The sequence below is a fragment of the Erinaceus europaeus genome, unplaced genomic scaffold (genome assembly GCF_950295315.1).
Source record: "Erinaceus europaeus unplaced genomic scaffold, mEriEur2.1 scaffold_277, whole genome shotgun sequence".
NCBI lineage: Eukaryota > Metazoa > Chordata > Mammalia > Eulipotyphla > Erinaceidae > Erinaceus > Erinaceus europaeus.
In genome coordinates this window covers 157,252-170,303 of record NW_026647971.1, presented here as the reverse complement: position 1 = coordinate 170,303, position 13,052 = coordinate 157,252, and the positions used below count along the sequence as shown (strand labels likewise).

The following is a 13,052-nucleotide window of genomic DNA, read 5'->3' as shown; positions in this document are numbered from 1 at the left end:
AAGAGCAAATGTCGGGTCATGAGAGGCACACAGCACACAGAACCCATTTCACAATTTTACAGCTATGCCTGAGACGAATAACCTACTTTATTTTAATGTTTAGAGGTAAAAGAAGGAGAAAACAAAGCCCTATTTGGTTCTGGCTTATTATGGTGGTGCTGGGGATTGAACCTGGGAGTTCAGAGCCTCAGGCGGGGAAAGTCTTGTTTTGCAGAGTCCTTCCCCTGCCTTCCCAGCCCATGACCTACTTATCCTGGCTTGCCCTTGGGCCGCTGGCCTTTCTGGCTTGTCCTGCTTCCACACACTACACAGATTTCTTTAGCCTTTATGTTAAGAGGAGGGGCTGCCTTAGGAGGAGCTCCTGCGTGAGGAGTGACAGTCACCAAAAGCCTGAGTCATGTGAAAATACAATTTGAAATTGGGAAAACCCCTCTCCTCCCCCTTTCTTTTTTTAGGCTTCTAAGCCACCCATTTATAGCCTACCCGCCCAAATGCGGGGGTCCCAGTCTGCATCTCCTTACAGGGAAACCTCCTGACAGAGGCGGGCTCCCACCATCCCCATCATTTTCTTACTAACTGAAAGGTGTCCTACCAGCCAGCCCCCTTTCCTGGGGCCCCACGTTGTAGACACTTGCTCAGATGCTAGCATATGGGGCTGGGGGTGTGAACTAGCGGGTAGAAGTGGGGTTCTCTACGTACGTCCCGTCCCCCACCCCCAAGAAATGCTCATAGGTCCTGGGGGACAACACCCCCACCCCAGCAGATCACCCCATCTGAAGAATCCCCCAACATGTGCCGTCGACCCTGAGGGGGGGTCTCCCCAAAAGAGGACGATCCAGCGGCATGAGGTCTCCTCAAAGGGCGTGCCCCTCCAGTCTGGGGTCCCCCAAAGACTGCACTGCCACGTGGGGTCACACCCCCAAAAGTGCTTGCTGTCCTGGGGTCCAGCTACAGTAAGTGCGCCCGGCCACTCCCCCCCTCCCACTGGTCCGGAGGCTCTCCCCAGATGCACAGACCTGAGCCTGGGCAAGGGGGAGGATTCACCCAAGAGCGAACCCCTCCAGCCTGGGCTCCTCCCCAAAGAGCAAGTCCCTCCAAACCGTGTCCCTCCAGTCTGGGGTCCCCTGACGGCTTGGGGCTCCCCTGTAATGCACGCACCCCGCCAGTGCCCAGAGGTTTCCCCTCCAGCCCAACGCACCGAGCTAACCCCAGGGTGACACCCTGTGAGCGAGTCCCTCCAGCCTGAGCCCCCCCCCCCCAAGGCATGTCCAGCCGCGTGGGGTTACCCAACAAGGCGTGACCCTCCAGACTGGGGGACCCCTCCCCAAAACGTGTCTCGCAGGCCCCGGAGGTCCCCCCCATGAGCAAGCCCCTCCATCTCAGGGTTCCCCCAAAAAACATGGCCCTCTGGTCTAGGGTTCTTCTCCCCCACATCCGAAAGCGTGCTCCTCCAACCTGGTGTCCCCCTTAAATTGTAACCCTCCAGTATGGGGTCCCCTGAAAAGGACGTGAGCCTCTGGCCTGGGGTACCCCCCTAAAAAGCGTGTCTTGCTTCTTGGGGTCATCCTAAAAAGCCTGTCATGCGGGTCTGGGGTTCCACGGCAATGAGCCGCTCTCCAGTCCCCCCCCCGTCGGGGGTCCCAATGTCCCCCCACCCCATATCCACCGAGCTAACCCAAATGCACCGAGCTGAGGTCCCCCCAGATGCACAGATCAGAGGTCCCCCAGATGCACAGATCAGAGGTCCCCCAGATGCACAGATCAGAGGTCCCCCAGATGCACAGATCAGAGGTCCCGCAGATGCACAGAGCAGAGGTCCCCCAGATGCACAGATCAGAGGTCCCCCCAGATGCACAGATCAGAGGTCCCGCAGATGCACAGAGCAGAGGTCCCCCAGATGCACAGATCAGAGGTCCCCCAGATGCGCAGATCAGAGGTCCCCCCAGATGCACAGATCAGAGGTCCCCCAGATGCACAGATCGGAGGTCTCCCAGATGCACAGATCAGAGGTCCCCCACATGCACAGATCAGAGGTCCCCCAGATGCACAGATCAGAGGTCCCCCAGATGCACAGATCAGAGGTCTCCCCCAGATGCACAGATCAGAGGTCCCCCAGATGCACAGATCAGAGGTCTCCCCCAGATGCACAGATCAGAGGTCCCCAGATGCACAGATCAGAGGTCTCCCCCAGATGCACAGATCAGAGGTCCCCCAGATGCACAGATCAGAGGTCTCCCAGATGCACAGATCAGAGGTCTCCCCCAGATGCACAGATCAGAGGTCCCCCAGATGCACAGATCAGAGGTCCCCCCAGATGTACAGATCAGAGGTCCCCCCAGATGCACAGATCAGAGGTCCCCCCAGATGCACAGATCAGAGGTCCCCCAGATGCACAGATCAGAGGTCTCCCAGATGCACAGATCAGAGGACCCCCAGATGCACAGATCAGTGGTCTCCCAGATGCACAGATCAGAGGTCCCCCCAGATGCACAGATCAGAGGTCCCCCAGATGCACAGATCAGTGGTCTCCCAGATGCACAGATCAGAGGTCCCCCAGATGCACAGATCAGTGGTCTCCCAGATGCACAGATCAGAGGTCCCCCAGATGCACAGATCAGAGGTCCCCCAGATGCACAGATCAGAGGTCCCCCAGATGCACAGATCAGAGGTCCCCCAGATGCACAGATCAGTGGTCTCCCAGATGCACAGATCAGAGGTCCCCCAGATGCACAGATCAGAGGTCCCCCAGATGCACAGATCAGAGGTCCCCCAGATGCACAGATCAGAGGTCCCCCCAGATGCACAGATCAGAGGTCCCCCAGATGCACAGATCAGTGGTCTCCCAGATGCACAGATCAGAGGTCCCCCAGATGCACAGATCAGAGGTCTCCCCCAGATGCACAGGTCAGAGGTCCCCCAGATGCACAGATCAGAGGTCTCCCCCAGATGCACAGATCAGAGGTCCCCAGATGCACAGATCAGAGGTCTCCCCCAGATGCACAGATCAGAGGTCCCCCAGATGCACAGATCAGAGGTCTCCCAGATGCACAGATCAGAGGTCTCCCCCAGATGCACAGATCAGAGGTCCCCCAGATGCACAGATCAGAGGTCTCCCAGATGCACAGATCAGAGGTCCCCCAGATGCACAGATCAGAGGTCCCCCCAGATGTACAGATCAGAGGTCCCCCCAGATGCACAGATCAGAGGTCCCCCAGATGCACAGATCAGAGGTCCCCCCAGATGCACAGATCAGAGGTCCCCCAGATGCACAGATCAGAGGACCCCCAGATGCACAGATCAGAGGTCCCCCAGATGCACAGATCAGTGGTCTCCCAGATGCACAGATCAGAGGTCCCCCAGATGCACAGATCAGAGGTCCCCCAGATGCACAGATCAGAGGTCTCCCAGATGCACAGATCAGAGGTCCCCCAGATGCACAGATCAGAGGTCCCCCAGATGCACAGATCAGAGGTCCCCCCAGATGTACAGATCAGAGGTCCCCCCAGATGCACAGATCAGAGGTCCCCCCAGATGCACAGATCAGAGGTCCCCCAGATGCACAGATCAGAGGTCTCCCAGATGCACAGATCAGAGGACCCCCAGATGCACAGATCAGAGGTCCCCCAGATGCACAGATCAGTGGTCTCCCAGATGCACAGATCAGAGGTCCCCCAGATGCACAGATCAGAGGTCCCCCACATGCACAGATCGGAGGTCCCCCAGATGCACAGATCGGAGGTCTCCCAGATGCACAGATCGGAGGTCTCCCAGATGCACAGAGGTCCCCCAGATGCACAGATCAGAGGTCTCCCCCAGATGCACGGAGCTATCCGTGGGTGTGCCCGCTAAGTGCACCGAGCTAACCCTGGAGGGTCCCCATAAATGCACCGAGCTGAGGCTCCCCTAAATGCACCGAGCTAACCCTGGGGGGTCCCCCCAAATGCACCGAGCTGAGATTCTCCCAGAGCACGGAGCAGAGGTTCCCCCAAATGCACGGAGCAGAGGTTCCCCCAAATGCACCGAGCTGAGGTTCTCCCAGATGCACGGAGCAGAGGTTCCCCCAAATGCACGGAGCAGAGGTTCCCCCAAATGCACCGAGCTGAGGTTCCCCCAAATGCACCGAGCTGAGATCCCCTCCAAATGCACCGAGCTAACCCGGGGGGAATCCCCGCACCCCCGGATCAGGGCCCCTGGCGCGCGGGCCGTCTCGGCCGTTAGCAGCCGAGTTTGAACCGGCCGCAACTTGGCTGCGGGCCGCGCCCCGCCCCCGCAGGGAACTCCGAGGCGGGCGCCGTTCCCGCCAAGCGCGCGGTCCGCCCCCGCCGGTTCCCGCCAGTGCGCGGCCCGCCCCCAGCCCCCAACCCCCCGCGCGCGGCCTCGCGAGGCCCGGGCGCTCCGGCGCGAGAACAAAGAGCCGGCACGGTCGCTCCCGCTCGCGCCGCGGCCCCGCGCCCTCCCCCTCCCCCTCCCCCTCCCGCCGCGCGCACGCTCACGCGCCTCCAGCCCGGGCCCGGGAGCGCGCCTGCGAGCCCGGCGGGCGCCCTGATTGGTCGAGAGGCCGAGCCGCGGCCCGCCAATCGGGGCGGCGCTTGGTTGCGACGGGGGGGCCAAATAAAAGCGATGGCGATTGGGCTGCCGGCTTTGGCGCCCGGGCCGGGAGCGCCCGACACCCACCGGGGCGCAGACGGCGGCGGGGCCGGGGCGGCGGAGGAGGAGGCGGCGGCGCGCGGGGGTGGCGCGGGCAGGGGCGCGGGGCGCAGGTAAGGCGGCGGGGGTGGCGGACGTCCCCGGCGGCCGGGGCGCGCTGTCCGGGCCGGGCTGTCGGGAGCCCTCGGAGCCGCGCGGGGGGAGCCGCACCCCTCGAGCCGGGACGGGGGACCGAGCCTCGCGGGGAGGAGGGGCGCCCGGGGGTCCCGAGGCGCCGGGGGTGCTGGGGTCCCGGCCCGGGGCCCCTCCTTTGTGTGGCGCGTCGGGGTCCCCCCGCGCACAAGTTGGGGGAAGCTCGCCGAGTGCGCTCGGCAGACAAAGGCCGGCGCTGTCGGGGGCTGGGCGCGGGGAGGGGTCCGGCGCCCCCGCTGCGGCTGACACCCCCAGACCCGCCTCCGCGCCCTCGGGGCGCCCCCGCCCCCGTACCCGCTGGCACGAGCAGGTCCCGGGGGGAGCCCCGGGTTAAGTTGAAAGCCGGGGGGGAGGGGGGGCTGTCCCCCATCGCGTGGCCTGGGCTGGCTGGCACGGCTTCTCCCCGCTCCGTGCACCGCGCCCCCAAAACCCCGCGCCCCGGAGCCGCTGCCTGCAGAACAAGCGGGGGGCTGGGGGGTGGGGACGGCGGAGAAGCGCGCGATTCGGGGAGAGAAACTTGGTGAAAGCGCGCCCGGCGGCGAGTTTCCGCTTAAGGGAAAGGAAAGATAAGAAAAGAAAGAAGGATTTCAAGCAGTTTGGGCCAAAGTTGGGTCCCGCTTCTGGGAAGGGCGACAGGTGCTCGCGGAAGTCGCCTGTCACCCGGCGTGGGGGTGGGGGTGCAGGTGGGGGCTTCCCCTCGGATAATAGCCTCGGAGGGATCTGGAAAGATGGGGTGTGGGCACCCCAGTTTGCAAGCCCAGCATGGGGGTGGAAGTGGAGATGGGCTTTCTTTTTCTCACCAGGTTCATTTGGAAAGGGAGAAAGAAGAAGAAGAAAAAAAAGGACAAGGGTAGATATATAGCACAATGGTTATGCAAAGAGACACTTGTGCCTTGAGGCTCCAAAGTCCCAGGTTCAGTCCCCTGCACCGCCATGAACCAGAGCTGAGTAGTGCCCTGGTTAAAAAAAAGAAAAGAAAGGCGGGGGCGGGGGCGGGGGTGGGGGGGGGGGAAGGGACCCGAGCCTTTGGTACTTTGGGGTTAAAAAAAAAAAAAAGACAAAACAATGTTTTCACTCCCTGGTTGACTTTGAAGCGCTACTAGAGTCACTTCCAAGCGTGTCCACACCTCCCCCCCAAGGGCACATCTAGAAAGTGTGGCCAGTACTGGTGCTCCCCATGTCTCCTGGTGGGGGGAGCCTGAGTTTATTGCCCACCAGCTCTTCCTAAATACAAGCCGCATGTTCCTATTGAGGACGAAAACATCAGGCGTCTTCGTTGGCGCACCGGGCGGATTTATTGGTCAGAAAATGAACATACTGGAGGGAAACTTAGAGCCAAATACACGCGCGTTTGGCTTGGGGTGGGGGGCTGTTCTCCTGGGCACGGTGGGAGTAGGGGACACACACACCTGCGGGAATGTCATTTCGAGGGTGCATTGCGCCAGGAATTCTAGTTTTGTGTGGGAAACAAGGATGGAGTCAGAAAAAAAAAAAAAACACAAAAAACCGCAGACAAAGAAAGGCTCGGGGGAAGGTACTCACCGCCTGCGTCTGGTGGGGCAGGGCACCAGGAACCAGCCTTCCCGGGGCTCCCTGCCTGGGCATGGGTTCACCGAGCTGCTGTCGAGGAAGCTGTGAAACTGTCTCAGCACAGTGGGCTGGTCATCTGTTGTGAGACAGCTACTTAGGCAGATGTTGGCTGAGATTTGGATCTTTGAGGATAAGAAAAAAAAAAAAAGAATTCCCCCCTTGTGTCTGGCGTACCTGATAATTACTCTCTTTGTTTCTTTCTTGGGGGGCTTTCTAAAAGGTCTTTGGTGGGGGGGGCTGATGTCAAGATTTCGCTTGACCTTTTTCTTAACCTGGCTGAGTCTGAGAGCGTCGTCTTTTAGTCTTTAGTCCAAGGGGGTGAAGGCACTTGTTGGTTTTGCCTGATGGGGGGGATGAGCTCGTGGCCTCACGCCCGCCCTGCCCAGCGTCCCTCCCTCCTGCTCAGCATGTCAGGCCTGTCCCCAGAGTGACACCAAGGTCTCTCCCCCTGCAGGGGTGGCCTGGATGAGTCTACCTGGGTCCACACACACAGCGGCTGAGGAAGTTGATCTGATCTGTGGCTTTTCAGAAGCCCGAGCGGGAGGCTCCCGTGAGGCTTGCCTTCTGGGGGGTCTTTAGAAATGATATGTGGGGGGGGGACTGATGCCAGTGATCATGTGTGGAGTCTGTCTGGGCGTTGTTAGAGCTTTAGTTTGGAGGCGAGCGGGAGAGGAGAGGTTAGCTAACCCTTCTAGAAGCTTCCCAGGCGGACCAAGGATCCCCCCCCCCAGCCCCCCTGGGCTTTGTCTCCATGTAGATTATCCCACGGTATCAAATTGTGCTGTCATCACTTGTTTACTTCTTGGAGGGGGGGTGCTCTGTAGTCTAGAGCTGGGACCCTGCTTTGTCTGTCTGTCGGGCCTGCTGCCCTGGTGGCCGTGGCCCTGGCGTCCTGCTCAGGCTGAGGGCTCACACGGAGGCGGGATGAATGAAGGGGCTCCCTAAGGCAACAGGCAGGGTGTGTTCCCCCCAGGTCTGAGGAAGTGTGAAAGGTGCTTTTCCTCCCTGAGAGGGAACGTCGCCACTTCTCCTAGTCATCACACACCATGGGCATCCAGGGTGTGAGAGAAGCTTCACGGATCCTCTGGTACCTGGCAGGCAGTGTCTGCTTGATTTGATATCCCGGTTGACCCCTGGACCAGGAATGTGGGGAGAAAGTGTTTGAAGTAAAGCAAAACTTTTCAGTGGGGTGGGGTGGGGTGGGGGATTGAACCCAGGGCATTGAGTAAGGGGCGTACTGCTGGGCAGTCCCCTGGCCTGATTTTCCTTTTTTTTTTTTTTTAACCAAAGCCCTGCTCAACTCTGGCTTATTGTGGTGCAGGGGGTTGAACCTGGGACTTTGGAGCCTCAGGCATGAGAGTCTCTGCATATCCATTATGCTGTCTACCCCTGGCCTGATTTCTATTCTGTTTTTTTTTTTTTTAATATTTATTATTTATTTCCTTTTGTTGCCCTTATAGTTATTGTTGTTATTGACGTCATCATTGTTGGATAGGACAGAGAGAAATGGAAAGAGGAGGGGAAGACAGAGTGGGGGAGAGAAAGGCACCTGGAGACCTGCTTCATCTGTTGTGACTCCCCTGCAGGTGGGGAGCCGGGGGCTGGAACCAGGATCCACACACTGGTCCTTGCGCTTTGTGCCACATGCGCTTAACCCGCTGTGCTACCGCCCGACTCCCTGTTTTTTGTTTTAAGAGCAGGAGACGCTGTAGCACTGCTCCACCAGCTCTGGAGCTCAGAGAGCCTTCCCTGGTGCTCCTGTGTGGTGGTGTGCTGTGGCTCGAACCCAGGGCCTTGCACATGGGTTCTGGTTCCTAGAAGTACACCTTTGACACGGAAAGACATCTAGGATCAGCCAGCACGCTGGTTGAGTGGAATCATGTGAAACAGGCTTTCCATTGGAGACGGAAGGGAACAGCCACTGTTGTCCTGGGTCCTCTCCACACGTGACAGGCGCAGGCTGGCGCCTCCTGCCGCTGCAGAAGTGACACTTGAAGTGGCATCCAGTGTCGGCTCTTTGCCAGGTTCATGGATCTGGCTGGTTAGCTTTTCACTGTGACGACGGTCATCTCGACGGTGCTTCTTTCTTACTGTTTCATATGTTACTGACAGGGTCAGCGGGACCAAGCACACGCACAGTGGTCCGTCATTCAGCCACTGAAGGGGTGGGCACATGTGTGGCACTCTGAACCCTAAAACCTGCTGAATGAAGTAGGCCAGACACTGAGGAAGGAGACCTGAAGCCTCTGTGTGTATTGCGGGGGGGGGGGGGGGGTGCAGAACAGGCGTCATGGAGACAAGTGTCACCCAGGGGTGGGGAGGAGCTGGACCTAGTGTCTTGGGGGGTGTGTGAAGACCTGCCGTGAAGGGCCAGGCTTATTCGAGCAGTACTGCAGATGTGCTAATGCCACCAAGTCCTGCACTCAGTGGGAAACAGTTGGGATGGCACGGGTCCAGGGATGCACTCGGAGTCCCTCCTGGGTGAGGGGACGGGTCTGGGCACTGAAGACTCGCCCAGGCTCTGCCGTGGGGGGGTGGGGGGCGACACTCCCAGCCTCCTGGGCTGTTAAAGCCACCAGCCTCAAAGAAGAGTGAATTTAGGCCAGTCAGAAAGTTGTACTTAAAAGCAGATAACGGCGCCAGGTGGTGGCACACCTGGTTAAGTGCACACACATTACAGTGCGCAAGAACCCAGGTTCAAGCCCCTGGTCCCCACCTGCGGGGGGGTGGGGTGGGGGGAGAGCTTCACGAATGATGAAGCAGGGCTGCAGGTGTCTCTCTGTCTCTCTCCCCTCCCTCAGTTTCTCTCTGTTTCTATCTAATAACAATTAAATAAAAAAATCTTTTTTAAAAAAAGCAGATAACTCTAGTTGCCATATAATCCTTTAATGAGAATTATATATTTTTTTAATATTTATTCCCTTTTGTTGCCCCTGTTGTTTTACCATTGTAGCTATTGATGTCATCGTTGTTGGATAGGACAGAGGGAAATGGAGAGAGGAGAGGAAGACAGAGAGGGGGAGAGAAAGACAGACACCTGCAGACCTGCTTCACCGCCTGTGAAGCGACTCCCTATTTATTTACGTTTTTTACCAGAGCACTGCTCAGCTCTGGCTCATGGTGGTGCAGGGGATTGAACTGGGACTTTGGAGCCTTAGGGATGAGAGTCACTTTGCATAACCTTTATGCTATCTACTCCTGCCCTTTAATGAGAATTATAAAAGGCCAGAAAAACCTTTTTTTTTTTTTTTCAGTCTATCCCTTTTATATACAATTTGTTGGGGCCAGGTGGTGACACACCTAGTTGAGTGGATATGTTTCAATGTACAAGGACCCAGGTTTGAGCCCCAGGTCCCCCGCCTGCAGGGGGAGAGCTTTGCGAGTGGTGAAGCAGGGCTGCAGGTGTCTCTCTCCCACTCTTCCACCTCCCTCTCGATTTCTGGCTGTCTCTGTCCAATTAAAAAAAAAATTAAAGCAAAAACGATTTGTTTGCTTTTAATCACAAATACTGTATAAGATGCCCTCCTCCCCATTTTATTTGACAAGACAGAAATTGAGAGAGGAAGGGGAGATAGAGGATAGAGAACAATAACACCTATAGCCCTCCCTCATTTGTGAGATGTCTCCCCTGCGGGGGGGCAGCTGGGGCTCAAACCTCGGTCCTTGCTCATGGTAATGTGGACTCAACCAGATTTGCCACCACACACACACACACACACTCTTTTTTTTTTAAGTTTTTAAAAAATATTTATTTATTCCCTTTTGTTGCCCTTGTTGACACTCCCTATTTCGTAAACCATGAAATACAAGGACAAATTCAAATGTGTGATTTGTCCAAGAGAATTTGGGAGTATAGAGGAGAATTTTTGTTTTTTTTTCAATGTTAAGAAACAAAAAAAATAACCTGTTCCCCTACCTTTCAAAGAATAAACTTGAAAATAGAGCTCAGCTGGAGAAGAAAGCTTATCTCACAGCACCTGGTCACTCTTCCCTTTCCTTTCTGGGACGTGTAGCTATACGGGAGAGCTGGATTCAGACTACTCTTACTGACATGGCGAACCAGAATTCTTTATGGAGAGCAGAGGGTGGAAGGTCTGAGTTCAGTCAATCCACACCCCCAGCCTGTCTCTGTCTTTCCCTAGTGGGGCAGGGCTCTGGGGAGGTGAGATTCCAGGATACATTGGTGTGAGGTCATCTGCCCAGGGAAGTCAGGTTGGCGTCATGGCAGCGTCTGCAACTTGGTGGCTGAAAAGCATTAAGATATCAAGCAGAATAAATGGTTTAATAGTCAGGAACCTAAAGGTAAGAATAGAGCAGACGGAATTTGGGGTCTTAATGTTGGAGGAGCTAGTAGATGGATTTTAGGTCTATTCCATGGGGCCCATGACTTTACTAATGTTTGCCTGAGCCCAATAGCTAAACATGCTGGTGGGCTAAAGGAATTGTCTGGGAAGACGTGTCAGAGTTGGGAATAGGACTAGAAAGCTGGATCAGGGGAATGTTGTCCCTGAAGGAGATGACCAGTGATGGTAGAGAGAGGGATCTGTTAGGGTTCTCAGCCCATCATGTCTGTGGGAATCCCAGGATTCCCTGACTAGGACCTGGATGATGGGGTGGCCTGGTAGTGACCAGAAGTGTTGGTCTGCTTTTAAATTCTGCTTTTAAGACCCCTTCTGTTTCATTGGTTTAATCCCCCCTGCTTAACACTGCATTCTATTTACATAACCACTGTTAACTAAGCACCGCCCTCCCTCCAGGGCATTGGTTTAATCCTCATTGTTTTGCACGCTTTTTCCTCCTCCCCACCCCCCTATCCTACTTACGTCCTCTTCAGACCTGACTCTTCTGCCTCAGGATATATAAGGACAGGATTGTGATTAGAGATAGTTTAGATTGCGCTGCGTTCCACATGAATAAAGACTGAACTGCGTACCACTCAGCCATGAGTCCCTGGTCGTCTCTCTCCACCGCCCGCGAAGCTAGCCCGGCAAGAAGAGCCCTCATTAAAGTGTGCCAGTCTCTTGCCCTTACCCAGCGTCTGTAGTCCTTACTTCATCTGCCGAGGTTGGACTTAGAGTGATTGAGGGGTGTGAAATAGGAAGTAGGTGAGGAGGGTAGCTAGGTCTAACTAGAAACTATTTGATTAGGTTCTTTATAGTGTCTTTTTTGTTTAAGATTCACTTATTTCTTTTTTGTTGCCGTTGTTTTATTGTTGTAGTTATTATTGTTATTGATGTTGTGTTGGATAGGACAGAGAGAAAAGGAGAGAGGAGGGGAAGACAGAGAAGGACAGAGATAGACACCTGCAGACCTGTTCGCTGTCTTTGAAGCAATCCCACCTGCAAGTGGGGATCCGGGGGCTCAAACCTGGATCCTTCCGCTGGTCCTTGAGCTTTGCGCTACCTGCGTTTAACCCGCTGTGCTACTGCCCAACTCCCCCCCTATATGGTGTCTTTTTCTTTTTTGTCCTTCCACGTATTTGCTGCTCATACTGAGTCACTGAAGACTATTGGCACTTCTACTTTAAGGTGTATATTTCCCCCAACTTGTGATCCATGTGCACACGTGCTCCACCTCATGGGCCCTGGTCTATGTCTAGGTACTGTAACTTGGTCAGGAAGTGCGCCACCCAGAATGCAACAAAGGAGTCCTGCGAGCTAGGAACGGTCTCGCCAGAGTGAGACTAGACACCCCAGGCCTGGCGTCTCTGGACACAGTCCGAAGTGAAACATGTCCAAGTGGCACTGGTTGCACTGGTCTGACTGAGCCCCGCAGGCGCAGGATCACATGGTGTGGGCCAAGAGAAACGGGAGAAACCAGCAAAGGCCCAGAGTGAACCCCTGCCCACGGTGACGTGTACACTCTACCTGGTGCACCTCCATCGGACCGTTAGGCCTCTCCTCCTCCTCCTCTTCTTAAATACGTATTTCAGAAGTTATTGTTAGATAGAGACAGAGAAATCGAGATGGGAGTGGAACATAGAACGGGGAAGAGAGAGACACCCGCAGCCCTGTTTCATCATTTGTGACGCTTCCCCTCTGCAGGTGAGGACCAGAGGCTTGAACCTGAGTCCTTGCGCACTATACTGTGTGCACTCAGTCAGGCGCATCGCTGCCTGGCCCCAACACTGCCTCTTTAACAGCAACTAGAGATCAGTCGTGAATAATCCTTCAGCTGTCAGATCACCCCTTAAAAGCAGAATCTTGGGAGTTGGGTGGTAGCGCACGTGTCACAAAGTGCAAGGACCGATGCAAGGATCCGGTTCGAGCCCCCAGCTCCCCACCTGCAGGGGAGTCACTTCACAGGCGGTGAAGCAGGTCTGCAGGTGTCTGTCTTTCTCTCCCCATGTCTGTCTTCCCCTCCTCTCTCCATTTCTCTCTGTCCTATCCAATAATGACGACAGCAATAACATCAACAATAATAACTACAACAATAAAACAATAAGGGCAACACAAGGGAATAAACAAATATTAAAATAAAATAAAAAAAGCAGAATCTCCAAGACCCCGCCGAGTGCACTTAGCTACCTGCTCTCAGTGTTTCCTCCTGTCAGCTTAAAGTCTCGTTTATGCCAGAAACCCATCTGGGACACTGATAGGCGGCGGCAGTTAGCAGTGATTCTG

At 55.9% G+C, this 13,052-nt stretch overlaps 1 protein-coding gene across 4 annotated transcripts in view; it reads left to right on the top strand.

Annotated features, from left to right (window-relative positions):
* Positions 1–4,613: 4,613 nt before the first annotated feature.
* EZH2 (enhancer of zeste 2 polycomb repressive complex 2 subunit) overlaps positions 4,614–13,052 on the top strand; it is a 43,087-nt gene continuing 34,648 nt past the window's right edge. For all 4 annotated transcript variants that reach the window (XM_060184573.1, XM_060184572.1, XM_060184571.1 and 1 more), the window contains exon 1: positions 4,614–4,760. In XM_060184573.1, the coding sequence (XP_060040556.1) occupies positions 4,621–4,760 (140 nt within the window). In that variant the 5' untranslated portion in view covers positions 4,614–4,620. The remainder of the gene's footprint in view (positions 4,761–13,052) is intronic.